Source organism: Miscanthus floridulus, chromosome 14 (assembly GCF_019320115.1).
Source record: "Miscanthus floridulus cultivar M001 chromosome 14, ASM1932011v1, whole genome shotgun sequence".
NCBI lineage: Eukaryota > Viridiplantae > Streptophyta > Magnoliopsida > Poales > Poaceae > Miscanthus > Miscanthus floridulus.
This window is the reverse complement of record NC_089593.1, coordinates 78178327-78196718: the sequence shown is the minus strand read 5'-3', so window position 1 is coordinate 78196718 and position 18392 is coordinate 78178327. Positions and strand designations below refer to the sequence as shown.

Here is an 18392-nt window from a genome sequence, read left to right as displayed (position 1 = left end):
GCATGTCCTCGGGCACTCAGCAAACAAATTCTTTGCCGAGTGTTGTGCTAAAAACACTCGGCAAAACAAAAACCCTCGGCAAATAGGCAGTTTGCCAAGTGTCAAAAAAAACACTCGGCAAAGAGGGGGGTTTGCCGAGTGTCAAGAATAAATACTCGGCAAAGACGGGTTTGCCGAGTGTCAAAAAGAAACACTCGAGAAAGATGAAAAACAAAAAAAAAACACGCCGCATAAAAAATCCCCTCCCGTTCCCACATCGCCTCCCGTTCCCACCCTCCTCTCCCTCTCGCCCCAGCTCACTCCCTCCCCTCCCTTCGCCCCAGCTCGCTCCCTCCCCAGATCCCGCCGGCGGCAGGCCCCTCCCCTCCTCGCGCCGGCGGCCGCCCCCTCCCCTCCCTCTCTTCCCCGGCGCCGCCCTCGCTTCCCCGGCGGCCAGCCCCTCCCTCTCCTTCCCCGCCGCCCCCTCTTTCTCCCCGGATCCGGCTACCGCGCCGCCCCCTCTCTCTCCCCGAATCCGACCGCCGCGCCGCCCCTCCCCTCCGAATCTAGCCCCATCGCCTCCCTCCCTCCCTCCTCCCTCCGGATCCGGCGCCGCGGCATGGGTGGTGGTGGAGGTGGTGGCATGGATGGAGTCGGAGGCATGGGTGGCGGTGGTGGCATGGGCGGTGGCGGCATGGGTGGTGGTGGCGGAGCAGGAGGTGGCCTTGGTGGTGGTGGTGGAGCAGGCAGAGGAGGCGGGCTTGGTGGTGGCGGTGGTGGTGCTGGCGGAGCAGGAGGTGGCGGCGGTGGTGGTGGCGGAGCAGGCAGAGGAGGCAGGCTTGGTGGTAGCGGTGGTGGTGCTGGCGGAGCAGGAGGTGGCCTTGGTGGTGGTGGCGGTGGCGGAGCAGGCGGTGGTGGTGGTGGCGGCGGCCGGTGGTGGTGGCTGCCGGTGGTGGCGGCCCGTGGCTGGTGCTTGTTTTTTTATTTTTTTCAAAAAATGTTTGCCGAGTGTTTTTGGGGCACTCGGCAAAGTCTTTGCCGAGTGCCCGACAAAAAACACTCGGCATACAGCGTTTGCCGTTAAATGGTTTCCCGAGTGTCGTTTGCCGAGTGTAACACTCGGTAAATGGTTTGCCGAGTGCCCCTGGCACTCGGCAAAGCTCCTGTATCCCGTAGTGAGTTGAGCACCCTAATTAGATTTTAATTATGTGATTCTTGTTTATTCTTGTCGATTCCCATCTTGTTAATGTGGCTCACTTGGTGTCCTGGACACGCGCGACCTGGGGGCCATCGGCGCGTGGGGGAGAGGAGGGCGTCGGCGAGGTGGATCGTGGTTCCGCGGTCGCTCGAGCGAAAATAGACGAAAAAAACAAAGACAACACAGGGATCGAATTGAACCGGCCATGACTACGGGGAGTGGGGCGTGGGGGCAGGACATGGGCGTGAGAGATGGGAGGGATGATACACACCATTCTGACCATTCGATTTCAGTAAGGAGAGAGAAGATTTACCATCAATCTGGACAGTTCGTTTCTAAGATATTGTTTTTCTAGGTACACTTTTTTTGTTGGATGGATGGTGGCTTCTTAGTGGAGACGTTTTGTGAGGGTGGGTCAACGAAAATGATAGTGCAATAGTAGCGTAGATGAATTAAAATTTCAGATCGGGGAAGGGGCAATCAGTGCTAGATGTTTATACAACCTGGCAGCGATATCTATTACTGTCAATTTTCATTACCAAGCAGCAGTGATAGCTATCTATTACTGCCAGTTAATTTTAAAATCCGGCAGTGATAGACCTGCGTCGCATTGTGCGTGGCTTTGTTAAGGAAACCTATATCAGCCTGTTCGTTTGGTTGTGGCTTGTCGTAAACGATCGTAAATTTTCAGCCGAAATAGTATTTTTCTCTCACACAAATCAGCCAGCAGTACTTCTTCACGAACCAGCAACGATACGAACCAGCCAACCGAACAGATTTGCACACAAAAGTCAGCTACTTCTAGTATATGTGTCCAAATCACATCATACTATGCCTCAATGAAACAGGATATAGACAATTAAGTATGCCCCAAGAATGAACTCAAAGCCATTCTGACCAAATTGCTTTATCCTATGGCTTGGAAAACAAAAATGGAACCTCACTGTGATCAATTTGTTCTATAGCACAATGCGCAACCATTAAATGCTACAACTAGCATATAAAATCAGAGTGACATTGTATGTCGGAGGCCCTTACTCATTTGTCAACAGTCTCTTTACATGATGTGGCGCTATAAGAAACCACGAAATGAATGTTCATACTTCTTGTTGGAAAGGACAGCAACATCTTGGCGCTAGGGATTCTATAAAACAGCAGTTTTGTATAGCTCTATAGGTAAATCAGTCATCTAAGGAATATTGGTTGATAATCATCCATTTAACTTTTTTGTCCAACCATGTATTCATCTAATGAATATTTGTTCTTATATGACTTGAGTGAGTTTCAATTATATTGTTACACACACTTTTTAAATTCGTATTTCTGTAATAATATTCTAAAGATGCCGTACCAACGCGTGGTACCACCAAGTATGTACTGGAATTGGAAGCCAGTTGGAATTGTTAAGAAAACCTATGACTAAGAGCCTAGATGTCTCTTCTTCTGTAGCCTCACGCCGATCCTGAGCAAAGCTGCAGCTCTACCGCTTGACCAGTTTAGCACACTACTACGAAACAATCAATTAGAATTGTATTTTAATTCTATACAGACATAACAGGACATTAACTTATATTATAGATATCATGGTCATCAGAAAATCAATTGTAGCTTTTAAGTATTATATAGAAAGGATAATACATAAGCAAATGTGTAGCAATTCTGTCATCGTTTTCTATGAGCGTTTGATAGTTTTCTTTCCATTGAAATATGTTGGATTTGTTATATAATAGCTAGTTTGACTATCAAGAATATGTATGTAAGAATGTGGAGAACAAATTTAGAGAGGAAGAAAATGAGTTGTTCTCTTTTCTGTTGTCATCTTTCCAATACATAAGCCCTCCTATATATAGCCATACATGTGAAGATGGAGTTATAAGAATTGATGCTAGGAGAGTTACACCATTGATGAAGTAGAAGGTTGTAGCTTTGATGGTATAGGGGTTATGGACATCCACATTAATATTTCATAACACTCCCCCTTGGATGTCCATTAACAGGTGAATTGCGTGCCTCGTTAAAAACTTACCAAGGAAAAACCCAGTGGGAAAAAACCATGGCCAAGAAAAAAACAGTACACACATATTCACTCCCCCTGATTGCAACATCACTTGATGTCTTTCAGCCGTTGCAATCCAATACCATGTGCCAATTTCTTGAATACTGAAGTAGGGAGTGCCTTTGTGAACAAGTCTACTAGATTCTCACTTGAACGAATTTGCTGGACTGTTATAATACCATCCTTTTGAAGATCATGAGTGAAGAAAAACTTTGGCGAGATGTGTTTCACTCTATCTCCTTTTATGTACCCATCTTTCAATTGAGTTATGCAAGCCGCATTGTCTTCATGTATAACTGTTGGTGCTTCCTTTTCTGAAAATAAATTGCATACCTTGCGAATATGATGTGTCATGTTTCTCAACCAGACACATTCTCTGCTAGCTTCATGGATAGCCAAAATTTCTACATGGTTAGATGAAGTTGCTGCTATAGTTTGCTTCATTGAACACCATGAAATAGATTCACCAACACACATAAATACGTATCCCGTTTGTGAACGACCATTGTGTGGATCAGATAGATATCCTGCATCTGCAAAACCAACTAATCCCTCCATGCATTTGTTAGAAAAATATAGACCCATGTCCTTCGTACCTTGCAAATAACGAAGTATATGTTTTATCCCATTTCAATTTCTTCTAGTAGGACAGGAGCTATATCTTGCTAATAAATTAATAGCAAATGCAATATCAGGTCGTGAGAGATACATTAGTGCTCCTATAGCACTTAGATATGGCACCTCAGGACAAAGAATTTCACCATCACTTTCCGAAGGTCGAAAAGGACCTGTGGTTACATTAAGGGATCTAACAACCATTAGGGTACTCAATGGATGCGCTTTATCCATGTAAGATTGCTTTAGTATTTTCTCTGTGTAAGTCGCTTGATGAAAAGAACTCCATCTTTAAGATGTTCTATTTCAAACCAAGTCAAAACGTTGTTTTCCCCAGATCCTTTGTTTCAAATTCTTTGTTCAAACAATCTTTGGCCTCGATGATTCCTTGAGAGTGTTGGCATTTCTTAGAGCAATCACCAAGTGTGGAGGTTTTAAGTTCATCCTCGGCAACGGCGCCAGAAATGTCTGTTGGTATTTCTTAACACCATCACTAAGATTGAGTTAACCTTAGCGACGCTGCCAAGAAACACCAACTACGATAGTTCTTAACCATTACAGAAAATATCCACAAGCGCACGGATCTATCATTGTAGTATTTCACCTGGAAGTATTCAAGGTATCATTATTTGTATTTTCCCAAAGGAGGGCAAGGTGTAAAGAGTCTAGCATGAGCATGAACAAGCTAAGATTACATACTTGCATAGTGGACCATAATTCATGACAGAGGTAAGGATAGTGGACACACATCTGGGCTAACCTCAAGGATAAAAGAAAAACAAAGAATAAAAGAATGTTCCTATGTGGAGTGGCATATTCAAATATAGCCGTGCAAAGAATAGTTAATGATCATACAAGTTATATGACTAGAGTTAGAACTAAGTGTGAGATGAGCGGGGAGATCTCCGGGAACTGGTCTGCCAACGCATGATAGATTTTAAGACTCTTACACAGTACCTGAATGTGGGGGATTACAAGGGATGGATAGGGATGTCACCACCTGTCACCTAGCCCTCAACCAGGGGGCACCGTCAAATCCAAAGGTTCCCGTGCACCCGAGCACCACGCCCATGTACAAGGAAACTACAAATATCCCCCCGGGACTCCGACCCTACGGATCGACAAGCAAGAATATGGGCAAACTCGAAGGAACGACGAACCATCCCCTCAACCCTATCTCTACTTCTACCCATACAAGTCATATGAATGATTAAGCATAAAGTTGAACATGTTAAGATCATAACACACAAACTATATGCTAGTTCATATATAATGATTATAACAAGACAACTATACCCTAGTTCATATGCACTACTATATAAATGATATGAGAGCAAGATTTTGAAAGAACTCTTCATAGTATTCATACCAAGATTTCCCTCTTCTTCCAAGGAGCCAAGCCCTCCTTGATAGCTTTGCTAGCTCACAATACTACTACTAAAACTAAAAGAGAGTACAAGTAGAGAGGTGAGGTGTGTAGCTCCAAATGGTTGTGTGTTGAAGGAGAGCTCCACCCCTTCTTTTATAGTGGAGTGTGGTCGGTTTGGCGCCAACAAAATAGGAAACCGGAGAAGCGTGAGCCCGAGAGGCGACGGCGGGGGTGTAGCCACACCCAGGGTGCGCCCGTACCCTGGTGGGCCCACCTCACGACCACCTTTGCGTGGTCGGTTCTTGGGTAGGCCTGGACCCTTCCCCAGTGATGCTTGGCCTAGGTTGTTGCATGAAGGTGGGGTTCTCCATTTCTCTCGTTGCGCATTTCTACTTTACGCTTTCTGTTTTGCGCCTTTTGCTTGGTTTTCCACTTGTATTCGAATGTGTGTTCCGCAAAACATGTTTTCTCCAATAACAAGTGGAACTTTTATTTAAATGAATACAAGCGAAACTATGTTGATTCTTTGCTCCCTTTCGTTTTTGATGATTTTTATCTTTGGAACCCAATGGTCTACCACATTTTATAGTAGCCTTTGACTCATTAGCAGTAGATGGTTGTCCCTCTTGGACACTAATTTTTTTAGGAGAATTAGTAGCTGGAATATACGACTTAGTCACTCTTTTTAAATCTACAAAAGCATCTGGCAAATTATTTGCTAAACTTTGTAAATGAATTATCCTTTGAACTTCTTGCTCACATGGTTTTGTACGTGGATCAAAATGAGATAATGATAATTCATTCTAGCTTATTTCTCCATTCATCTGTTTATTTTCTCCCCCTGTTGTTGGGAAATTTGATTCATCAAAATGACAATTAACAAATCTTGTTGTAAATATGTCTCCCGTTGATGGTTCAAGACACTTTATTATAGATGGGGATTCATACCCAATATATATTCCCAACCTTCTTTGGGGTCCCATCTTTGTGTGTTTTGGTGGAGCAATTGGGACATACACTGCACATCAAAAAATTCTTAGATGGGAAATACCTGGCTCTTTGCCAAAAACCAACTGTAGAGGGGAAGAACTATGGTAACTTGTTGGCCTGATGCGAATTAATGCCGTTGCATGCAAAATAGCATGTCCCCATGCAGACATTGGGAGTTTTGACTTCATAAGTAACGGTCTCGCTATTAATTGGAGACGTTTAATAAATGACACTACAAGACCATTCTGTGTATGAACATGTGCAACCGGATGTTCAACACTTATTCCAATCGACATGCATTAGTCATTGAAACTATTTGATGTAAATTCATCGGCATTATCCAAGCGTATAGTTTTGATCGAATTATCCAGAAACTGAGCTCTTAACTTGATTATTCGAGCCAACAGCCGCACAAATGCTACATTGTGGGTTGATAGTAAGGAGACGTATGACCATCTAGTTGATGCATCAATTAAAACCATAAAATATCTAAATGGTCCACTTGGTGGATGAATTGGTCCACATATATCTCCTTGTATGCGCTCCAGAAAAGCGAGTGACTCATGTCTAATTTTAGCTGGTGATGAGCGTACAATCAGTTACCCATGAGCGCATGTGATGCACGGGAAGTCATTCAATTGAAGAATCTTTTCGTTCTTCAGTTTATGCCCACATGAACTATTAATAATTTTTCGCATCATTACAGATCCGGGATGGCCTAGCCGGTCATGCCATATAATAAAATTGCTATGGTTGTTGAACTTCTGTTCCACCACCATATATGACTCATTCTTTTTGAGACTTATATAGTATAAACCTAACGGTAATTCTGGTAATTTCTCCAGCACATACTTTTTCGCCGATGATATCTTTGTAATGTTGAGGTACTCCACATTACCCTCACACATTGTCTCTATATGATAGCCATTTCGGCGTGTATCTTTAAAGCTCAACAAATTTCTTTGAGACTTTGAGGAATAAAGTGCTTTGTTTATGTCTACCTTTTGTCCCACAAGGTAACATTATTGTGGCTCTTCCTGAGCCCTCTATCAATTTAGCACTTCTAGATATAATATGAACAATTGCATCTTGCAATGTAATATAGGAAAAATGCATTTTACTCTTCAAGATAGTATGTGTTGTTCCACTATCTATAATACATATATTTTCTTCACTTGCAAGCTCTTGAGGCAATGGTTCATCCATTCTCTTCAAAATAAAACGTACTAATAAACATTACTATCTATTGAAAAACTATTATTACATAGTGAAACATATGAAAATGAATACTAATTAAATACAAACATAATACAAATTTATTCATTACTTTATAAGATGAAACATACTTCATTAATACTACTGTTACATTTGCACTTATTCATGCATGAAGAAGAATTAATGACAAGATCATTTATTCTTGGATGAAGAAATCAAAAACATCAAGATGAGTTGCGGTGCTGTGGTCATATTCTCCAATATCTGTCGAACTAAATATATTATCATCAAAAATATTATCACCACTACCACTTGCAAAGTTTGTCTCCATCTTTTTGTTCTTCTCAAGTGATTCTTGATAGAGATCAACAAGATATTTTGGTGTGCGATAGTTGCATGCCCAATGAGATCGTCCACCACTACGATTGCATGTATTTTTTGTTTCATCAATTTTGCCTTTATCTTTATCTCCCCTTTCTTGTCTCTTATGGAAATTTCATGTGTTCTTGAATTGAACACCATAATTTCCTCTGCCACGACCATGTCCATATCCACGACCACGACCGCGTCCACTCCCACTATTTTCATTATTATATCTTGCTGCATTTACTTCAGGGGGTGGATTTGAACCACTAGGACTGTCTCATGGTTTTTCATCAAAAGTTCATTGTTTTGTCTAGCCATAAGCAAACAAGAAATAAGTCCAAAATATTTCTTGAATCCTTTCTCACAGTATTGCTACTGAAGCAGCACATTTGATGCATGAAATGTAGAGAATGTTTTCTCTAACATCTCTCCATCTGTTACTTTTTCTCCACACAACAGTAACAGTGATGTGATTCTAAACATGGTTGAATTGTATTCATAAACACTTTTATAGTCTTGCAACCTTAGGTGCAACCACTCATAATGAGCTTTTGGGAGGATCACTATTTTCTTATGGTCAAATCTTGCTTTTAGTTTGTTCCAAAGAACAAGGGGATCCTTGTCAATAAGGTATTCAGCCTTTAGACCTTCATGGAGGTGGCGACCAATGAAAATCAAAGCATTAGCTTTATCTTGGCTAGATGCATTATTTTTTCTTTGATCATACCACCAAGCCCATTGGCATTCAGGTGAGTTTCAGCGTCTAGCACCCATAACATGTAATTCTTGCATGAAATATCCAGAGCTATGAAATCAAGCTTGGCAAGATTCGACATAGTAAACTACAAAATATATAGATTGCAAAATTCAAACAATCGCGAAAGAACAAAATATAGAAACAAATACAAATGATAATGTCTTACCACAAAATAATGTTATGATCAATGTAAAGTTCCTTACCTAGTTCTTGATAGCTTTTAGAGACAATTGTGCTGATAACGTGTTATATAATAGCTAGTTTGACTAACAAGAATATGTATGTAAGAATGTGGAGAACAAATTTAGAGTGGAAGGAAATGAGTTGTTATCTTTTCTCTTGTCATCTTTCCAATACATAAGCCCTCATATATAGCCATACATGTGAAGATGGAGTTACAAGAATTGATGCTAGGAGAGATAAACCATTGATGAAGTAGAAGGTTGTAGCTTTGATGGTATAGGGGTTATGGACAACCACATTAATATTAAATAACAGGATTTAATTTGGGCTTGGTTCATTTTTAATTCTGTTGAATCAAATATATCCTAATGCTCATACTAAATGCTAGGTGCAATAAATTCATAGTTCTCGTATGGGATTTTGACTAAATGTTACTCAACTCAACTAGATGTCCAAGGTGTGCAGCTGTTGTGAAGTTGAGACAAACGAAGCTCGTGCCTCACGTGCACGTGCCAAGCCGAGCCAAGCCTTGGCATGGTGTGAGCGTGAGCGAGCATGACGTGCAAGGACTTGGACCCCATCACGACATGGTGCGGGATGGGCTGGTTGATGCAGTCAGCAGAGCAGTTACCAAGAGGAGATTAGTTCCATCATTAGCTCGTAGTAATCTCCGGGAGCATAAGGTCCGCTATTATTCTTCATCCACAATGTCCATTTGTATTCTGCGAGTCCCTGTCTCCTCTTCATCTGTGGCCATAAGAGAGCACAAGTGCTATAGCCTCGTGCGTAAGACACACAAAAACCATCGCGCCATTATCTGTTTCCGCTGCTTCGGAGTTGTCCCGGTACTGATCTCCTGTGTGGAAGAGTAGGCCTCTGGAACCCCTGCCAGTCTACGACACCTGCTCGGGTATGCGGGCAAATCAGCTTTTTTTAGGAGTACACTTCATCACGTGACTGCTCCCTTTTCCTGGTGTTCATCTGGGACTTCTTCCAACAGACCAGTGGCACGCCATTTCTTCTAGGCGGCCATTCACGGGTTTGTCTTTTTCTCAGTGGACCAGTAGTCCACGTCTTCTTGGCCGTTCACAGGGCTGTCTTCTTCCTGGCGGACTAGTGGTGCTTGTTTTCTTCTTGGTGGCTGATAGCGGGAATACACTCCGAATATCTTCATGCATCAACTGAAGTTGGCAACTTCGGGCAACTCGCTACTCTCTCTGTCCCAAAATAATTATACTTCTAGAGTTTAGGTGAAGAAATCAAGGTTAGTGAGAAATTACATATATGTTCCTATAAAGGTATAATCATTGCACCTTGGAAAAAGAGAAAGTAAAAAAAGACAAGTGAAGTTAGTTTGTCTTGTATCTAGAGGTGCACTTATTTTGGGACAAATTTTAAACTCTAGAAGTGCACTTATTATAGAATGGAGGGAGTATGTCTTTACACAATTTGTTATATTCAGTGTGTTAGTCAACATGTTTGCTGCTGCGAGTAGAACACACAGGCTTATATACAAATGTTTTGCCATTTTTCTAGATTAAATTATGTTTATAATTTTCTGAATATCTAGTACATTGGTATATTTGTTAGTACTATATGAGGTATAGAATAGAAGATATAGATAGCTAATCAGTCATTAGCACAATCTCAATGGGGTTTCAGTAGAGTTTTATGGGCATTAAATATGCCAAGTTGCCAATATGGCACAGTATTGATGAAGGAAGATGTGATAAAAGTTTCATGGGAGTGGAGAAAGTTTCATGGGGATAAAACTCTTATGCACTTTCTCCAAAATGTGAGTGTGTTGGAAACTGGGAGGTGAAACCCCCACTAAGGCCCTATTTGGATCGATTTTTTTTATTTAAAATTTTTTATAAACTAATTTTAAATCTAACACGGTTTGTTTTTTATTTTCAAAACTAACACTTTTGGTCGCGCCTATTGTCATGGCGCGGCGAAATACATGTGCCGCGCCATGCATGGTGACGCGGCGAGAGGACTGACGTGGCGACGACCAAGACGCTGACCGATGACATGGCAGAATTTATCGTGCTACCGATCTTGACGCGGCGCCGTGGCGCCATGCATCATGGCGTGTCAGAGCCAGTTAACAAATAGGCAGGAGCCAGCGGCTGTGGCGTGCGTGCGTACTCCTACTACGCAGCGCAGGCGAGCAGCAGTGCTGCGGACCGCAGCGCGTGCCAGGCCGTGCGTAGCTATGGCCGGTCATGGTCTGCACGCGGAGGTCTGTTCTTCTGCAGCAGTGAGCAGTGTGAGGTCTTGTCGGAGGGGAAAGCCCGAACCGAAAGGGCGTGGGCGTGGCCGCGGGTCACCGGCAGCTCTGCTCTGCATATATATATATATATATATATATATATATATATATATATATATATATATATATATATATATATATGAATATCCATATCCATATAAGAAGGAAATAATTGAAGATTTCACCTCGAAGGCTCCTTCAGATGATAAGCATGAAGGACACTCCCTTCGTACTATAAAGCGAGAAGCTGAGCGCATTCCTTCGACATCGATCAGAGAAGCAAGAGCCAAGCATCATCAGCCTGAGACACGCACTCTCATCCACTCCACCACCTACTCCACCAACTCTCCACTCACACATACTCCATGAAGACATGATCTCAGAAGTTCTGAATTATCCATCATGAATAGTAATACTCCACTACCGTTGTATTACTCCACCATTAATTGTAAATTAGAATAAAGGAAGTTCGCGTAATCTTCCTGTGCTTGTAAGATAATCCCTAAGGTTTGTACTAAGTGATTGGAGTTTCCCGAAAGGGAAAACCATATGTAAGCTTGCTCTGTGGAAATGAATTAAGCTTTCCTGTTTTAATCACTGCCTTCCTTTAAGCTCGTTCATATGGGGCGATGTCTCTATACTACGGACCCTAAAGGAGAAACCTCTGCGTGTGTTGTTCTCGTGTTAGCCCTGGTAGCGGCGTTTGTAGAGAACCCTATGTGTGCAGAGAAGTGTTCCCTTCGGGTGGAACTGCCTGGGGAGACGATAGAAGTCTTCTCCCTCGCTGTCCCTAGCCACGCACACACAGGACTCAGGCTCTATCATCTCCCCAGGTAGTTCCACCCAAAGGGAACACTTCTCTGCGCACACAGGGTTCTCTATAAACGCCGCTACCAGGGCTAACACGAGAACAACACACGTAGAGGTTTCTCCTCTAGCATCCCTAGCATAGAGACATCGCCCTATATGAACGAGCTTAAAGGAAGGCAATGATTAAAACAAGAAACCTTAATTCATTTCCACAGAGCAAGCTTACATACGTCTTTCCCTTTCGGGAAACCCCAAGCACTTAGCATAAACCTTAGGGATTACCTTACAAGCGCAGGAAGATCACATGGACTTCCTTTATTCTAATTTACAACTAATGGTGGAGTAATACAACGATAGTGGAGTATTACTATTTATGATGGATGATTCTCAGAGAACTTCTGAGATCATATCTTCATGGAGTATGTGTGAGTGGAGAGTTGGTGGAGTGGGTGGTGGAGTGGATGAGAGTGTGTGTCTGAGGCTGGTGATGCTTGGCTCTTGCTTCTTCGATTGATGATGAAGGAATGCGCCCAGCTTCTCGTTTTATAGCACGAAGGGAGTGTCCTTCATGCTTATCGTCTGAAGGAGCCTTCGAGGCTAAGTCTTCAATTATTCCTTCTTACTGTTGCCTGGACAGCTGGACGGAGAATAATTATCCTAGCTATAGTAGAGTGACTGTATATTCCTTTTGCGCTGTCCTCCATCGCGCACGGTCTTATCCTTCTTGATATGGATATGGATATGGATATTCTTTGGTATGGTCTTCTACGCCCGAATGATTGATGTTGCAAACATCAAATCAAGGATCATGGCATGTAGTATGTATTGTAATACATTATTGTAATATTATCTCTTCCCTCGGCTAAATTGTTGATAACACCTTATCAACATAGGGAATATATTTCTTGTATATATATATTGATATTGAACTGAATCTATATTGACTCTTCAATATTTTCTTTGTTGTCCACTTCTTCAGGTTGCCACATTTCATACCAGGACAACAATTCACGATATTCTTTTCGTAATTGACATTCTTTGTCATAACTAGGCTTTATTAGCCTACCAACTTCTCTATGTATTATAATATATCTTCCATAGTATTCTCGAAAGAATACTTTTATTATTTTATTTTGATACATCATATAATATTCAGGAGCAAATTTGGTATTTCCTTCTAACTCTTTTGCTTCATTGAAAATTCTCCAATTATCATGATTCATGTCTTTTACGAATAGCTCTTCATAATTTTTCCATGAGTCTGAAGTCCATGTTGTAGGAAATTTGTATGATCTCTTTGTGATATATATATCATGGCATGCTGGTCTTATTGGTTGTGTAAATTTTGGTGGATTAGAACAAAACTTAATTTTGTATTTCCCTTGAATACATGCTAATTTCTTACAAGCTTCTTTGATAGCTATTCCGAGGTCTGATCGGAAAATTTCTTCAAGTGTACCATATATATCATGGACTAATCCATGATCAATAATAGTTTGTAGGGAGATATCATCTCCAATATTTCTTTGTATGCTTCTAAAATATTTTAAATTTATATCAGCCCTCAATATTAAGAACTTTTGATGAGGCTTAACAATTAATTTATCATCGAGATGAAGTAAAGGAAAAATATTTGCATTTGCAATTATTCCTAGATGCCTTTCTTTACCATGGTATAATTTCATAAAGTAGTTTTGTATATCATGAAAGGTTTTGTAATGCCTTTCAGCATATTTCTTCCAAATTATATCTATAACATCACGAGTAAAGTATGAAAAAGTTTGTTCAGTCTTAAAACATAATCTAGGAATGAGAAACTCTTGTGGAATATTGTTTAAATATTTGTTTCCTTTTTTCTCTAGAATTACTTCTTTTTCTGATTGCACTTTATTTTCCTCATATAGTATTTCAGCTTCTGATTCATTTTTCATATCACTTTGTTGTTTTAGACATGACATACAAGCTTGTCTTAAACATAGCCTACATGTTGCTCTTTTTGCTGGATCTTGATAATATATGCAAAATACACATTTTATATTAGAACCACTTTTTTTATGATCCCACTTGTGTTCGCAGTTTATTTGATCCATCATTTCTATCTTTAATCCTGCTAACTCCTCAATTAAGTCTAACTCTTCATCACTTGATTCTTTTTCTTCATCATATTCTATTTCATCTGTCTCTATAATTGAGTATATCGATTCATCGTCCATTATATCATCATCACAGACTAAAATATTTTCATTCACACTATCTATTATTTGAACATTTTCTTGTTCTTCTTGCTTATTGGAATACCTTTTCTTGTCTTTGTTAGGACATGTTTTGCTTAAGTGATCTGACGAGTTACAAATAAAGCATCTACATGTACTATCATAATTTTTTCTAGGATTATATCTTCTTACATTCCTTTTATGGAGGAATGGAGCTCTATTGTCTGATCTTCTAAGAAAATAATGTCTCTTTGTCCTTACATTTCCTTTCTTATAATTCTTAGGATATTTCTTGTTTCTAGATCTCTATTCTCCATATGTCAAGGGTATTTGGACTATTTTATTGCAAAAATTATAATCTGATTGTTTCATTGATCTTTGGGCTTGTATGTTGGTGCATGTTTTTCTTAACTGTTTGAAAACGAATGTTATAGCCTGAGAGATATTATATTCTTTACCAATAGTTTCTTTTTTATATTCTTCAAATATCATAGAACCTAAAGGATCTGGTAATTTATTGAAATATCTTTCAACTATACCTTGATTATAGCATTGCTTAGCAGTCGTAGCATTATACAAATAGTGTTGAGAAAATTCTTTTATTCCTTTCCAGCTTGTTAGTGACAATTTTTCTATTTTTTTAATCTTTCATTTTGTAATACAGTAAATCCTAATTTAGGATCTTCACCTATTACAATGCTTGATATAATATTTATAAAATTATATGGGTTACTACCAGCCATTTTTAATTGGGCATAATGATTAGGGAAAGCTTCTACCCATTGTTCCCATAAAACTTTGACTGATTCTCCTAAAAATGTTTCTAAATATGTAATCATATCTTCTAATCTATTTCCAATATTATGCAGATTTTATATATACTTTTGGATTATCAATCATTTCCATATGCTAATTATATTTGACCAATCTATAGGGTCATGTGCTGCTAAATTTAATATAGCACCATCGCTTCTATAACTCTGAAATTGTACCTTCTTTTCAAATTCTCTTCTTTTTGAACCCATATGCTTATATTGTCCAGGTATATATCTATATGCAGGTTCTTCTTTTTTTGGTGGCCAAGTTCCTGGCTTTCTAGTTGGTCTCTCACTTTCTCCTTCTATCTTTATTTCAGGTCCTCGTCTTCTTTTTGATGTACTTGGATCTATTCCCATTGCTTCTATGGCATTTTTATGCAACCCTTTATTTTCTAAGGAGTTTATGAGAGTTATTGTGTTGTTACTGCATATCTCAATTGCATCTTCATCCTCTTCTTCAAAGCTTTCTAGTAACAACTTGTTACTAATTTCCCATTGCTCTTCTTCGCTTATATCATTATCTTCTATGTCTTTTATCTTATCCTTGCTATGTTCTAATTCCTTTTGGGCTTCCCTTACCCTGTTATCTATTTGTCTTGACACAAATTCATTTTTCTTTATTGGAATGCTAAATTTCTTAGCATTTAGCTCTCTATCTTTCTTGATGTTATTAAGTCTATATAACTCTCGTATAAAATAGAGTTCCTTTTCTCTTATAGCAGCCCATTGACATATCATAAAGGTTTTGTATTCGTCATGAATTTTGCTTAACTTTTGCTCATAATGTTTTATTTCATTATCTATATCTAATTTTTCCATAAATTCACATATGCTATGCCTTCTATTTTCTTCTAATTTTGCCTCTGAACTGGATGCTTCTAAATCATCTAAACTTTGTTCTTTATAATCTACAAACCTAATACTAGTCAACCCTCTATTATTTTTGTAGCTTATGTAATCTTTAGGTTGTTTTAAAATTTTTGGCTCTATTAACGAGCTTATATTCTATTCTTCTCCAGCTCTTTCTTCAGAACTTATTTTTAGAGGACTCATAAATTTTATTCCTTTAGATTGCATACTTTCTACAACATTGTTCACATTTACCTTATATCTGGTTCCACTTCTGTTGGATAACCTTCCTATAAATTCAATGCTTACTAATAGATTCGTTCCTTTAAAATCTTCATATCCTTTAGTCTAAAATCCAAATGCCATCTTATCTATAAATTCTTTAACTAGCATTATTAAATCTAGAGCTATATATGTTATTAACATATTTTCATTCATATCACCTTCTAAAAATCCTAATGATGCTTTATTTATTGAGTCCCATCTTTTATCTAATAAAGTTATTAGAACCTTAGTTCCTAGTTTTTTCCTTATCATACCTTTAATTCCAATGATATACATTCTATGATGTATATATTTATATCCTAAATATTTTAAAGCATTCTTAAATTGTTTACTAACAATTCTTAAAAGAACTGGTTCTGTCAATACACTTAATTCTACTTCTCTGGATATTCTATATAATCCATTTTTATTTTCAAACCAACCCATTTGATATATTTGCTGAGGCCTTATTTTTCTTAAAGTACCTTTCTGATATCTATCAAGATCTCTTTCTACCTATCAAGATCTCTTTCTACGTCTATCATTTCTTCTAAGGTTTCAATATCATCACATCCTCCCTTTAGTTTATCTTTAAAACCTAGAGGTCTTATGTCTCTATTTACTGGTTGGAGTGACTTGTCTCTTCTAGAGAGGCTTTCAGATACTTCCATCTTTCTGAATTTAAAGATCTAGTGGATTCAACTATTCCTACTGATGATAACACGATTTCTTTGTTATGCTCAACAATATTAATATTATCAGACTTCTTATATAGGTACGTTATATCTTTTTTAATATAATCTGTCACACCCAATTTTAAGGATAAAATTGAATGCACGAAACTCGTGTGTGCCCAGGGATCAATCACACACACAAGCTGACAAATTACATAATGTATCATCACGGTGTTCGTACATCAGGTCCGTAATATAACTTAGTCTTACATTACACAGCGGAATATAAAAAGATAATAAACTCTCGTGGGCTTCATCATAGGGAAGGTCAACTGGTTGACCACAAGCTAACATGGGGTTATGAAGCTAACATGGGGTTATGAAGCTCAAAAAGGATAGACTCTGGTTTACTGCAGTTAGCATTTTTAATAGGTCAAGCTTTTATTCTCAAGTATTATCAAGTTATGCTTAAGCTCCCATTTAATTCCCATAAGAACATATATCGGGGTCAAGTGTACCATATATCATCATTGAACAACTTTAAATGATCATCAACAAGTAACCAGTTATTCTGTGAGTTTTTCGGGCCGCTCGTGACCGTGAGCACGGCTGTTATAACAGTTTGTAACCCTCTGCAGAGGTGGTGCACATTCACCGCGAGTCGTGATCCCCATATGCTCGGGTTAATTACTCCCATGTCACTACCAAGGTGAGCGGGCAGGGTACACTATGAAGCCATTTCATAGGTTTCCCTAACAAGTTAGGGCCGCTAGGTTTCCTTGGCAGGCAGATGTAGGAACCCCCCCTTTCCTATGGCGCATATCCATCGCGGCTATACTCATAGGAACAGAGGTAGCCCTACACCCAAAGTGGCAAGCCCCATTTGCGCCAAAAAGGTAACCTCTAACTAGCTAGAAAAGATTCTATTACTAAGCTAAAGTCAGAGCCATATGACTCTCCCGGTTGCACTGTCAGTCCTTGCTTTTGCCGACAGATAAGTCCTTATGGAGGGCCGGGAGCAACATGAACAAAGGTCATTTGCACTTTTGCCCTATGGAACAGTTGTTATAAATCATGTTACTCACTTTGTTTCATAGTATCATTCATCAACATGTATATCAATTTCAGTTAGAGCACTAGCAATCTACCCATATGCATTTAACCCATAGGAGACAAGGAACAGGATAAACAATCACTAGGTTGTCCTTACGGGTATCAAAATTAGACATATGCAAATGAGTAAATGATTAAAGTGAAATAGGACATCAAGGAAGGCCCATGCTATACTTGCCTTGGTTCACAAACTCATGCTGGTCCTGCTGGTCGTCGAAGAGTTCTTGGTCTCCAACGTTCTCCTCACCGTCTGAACGCGACCAACACAGCAACATACAACATTCCAAAAGCATTCATGCAAAGCAAACATTCCTATCATTAGAACAGTACACCAACAGTATTGAAAACAAGATAAAATGTTTGTAAACATAATCTATGCCTCGCTACGATCACGTCAACGCGAAGTTCACGAAAAATGGAGCTAAAATGCGAAAGTTATGATTTAAATGGGTTTTCCTATAGCCATATATTTAATTAAATCTAATCATGAAATTAAAAAGTTCCAAACTTGACTAACAGTAGCTCCAACATGTAGCTTATGAAATTACGAAGCTAACGCGATTTGAATGGATCAATTCGGAGCTAAAACGACAATTTTATAAGCAAAACAGTTCAAATGGCATTTCTGTAAATACTGAAAACGTATTT

The 18392-nt window shown here is 39.3% G+C and overlaps 1 protein-coding gene across 1 annotated transcript in view; it reads left to right on the top strand.

Annotated features, from left to right (window-relative positions):
* Nucleotides 1–203: 203 nt before the first annotated feature.
* Nucleotides 204–18392, top strand: part of LOC136503825 (uncharacterized) — a 52342-nt gene continuing 34153 nt past the window's right edge. The window contains exon 1 of the mRNA XM_066498780.1: nt 204–948. Coding sequence (XP_066354877.1) covers nt 204–948 — 745 coding nt within the window. The remainder of the gene's footprint in view (nt 949–18392) is intronic.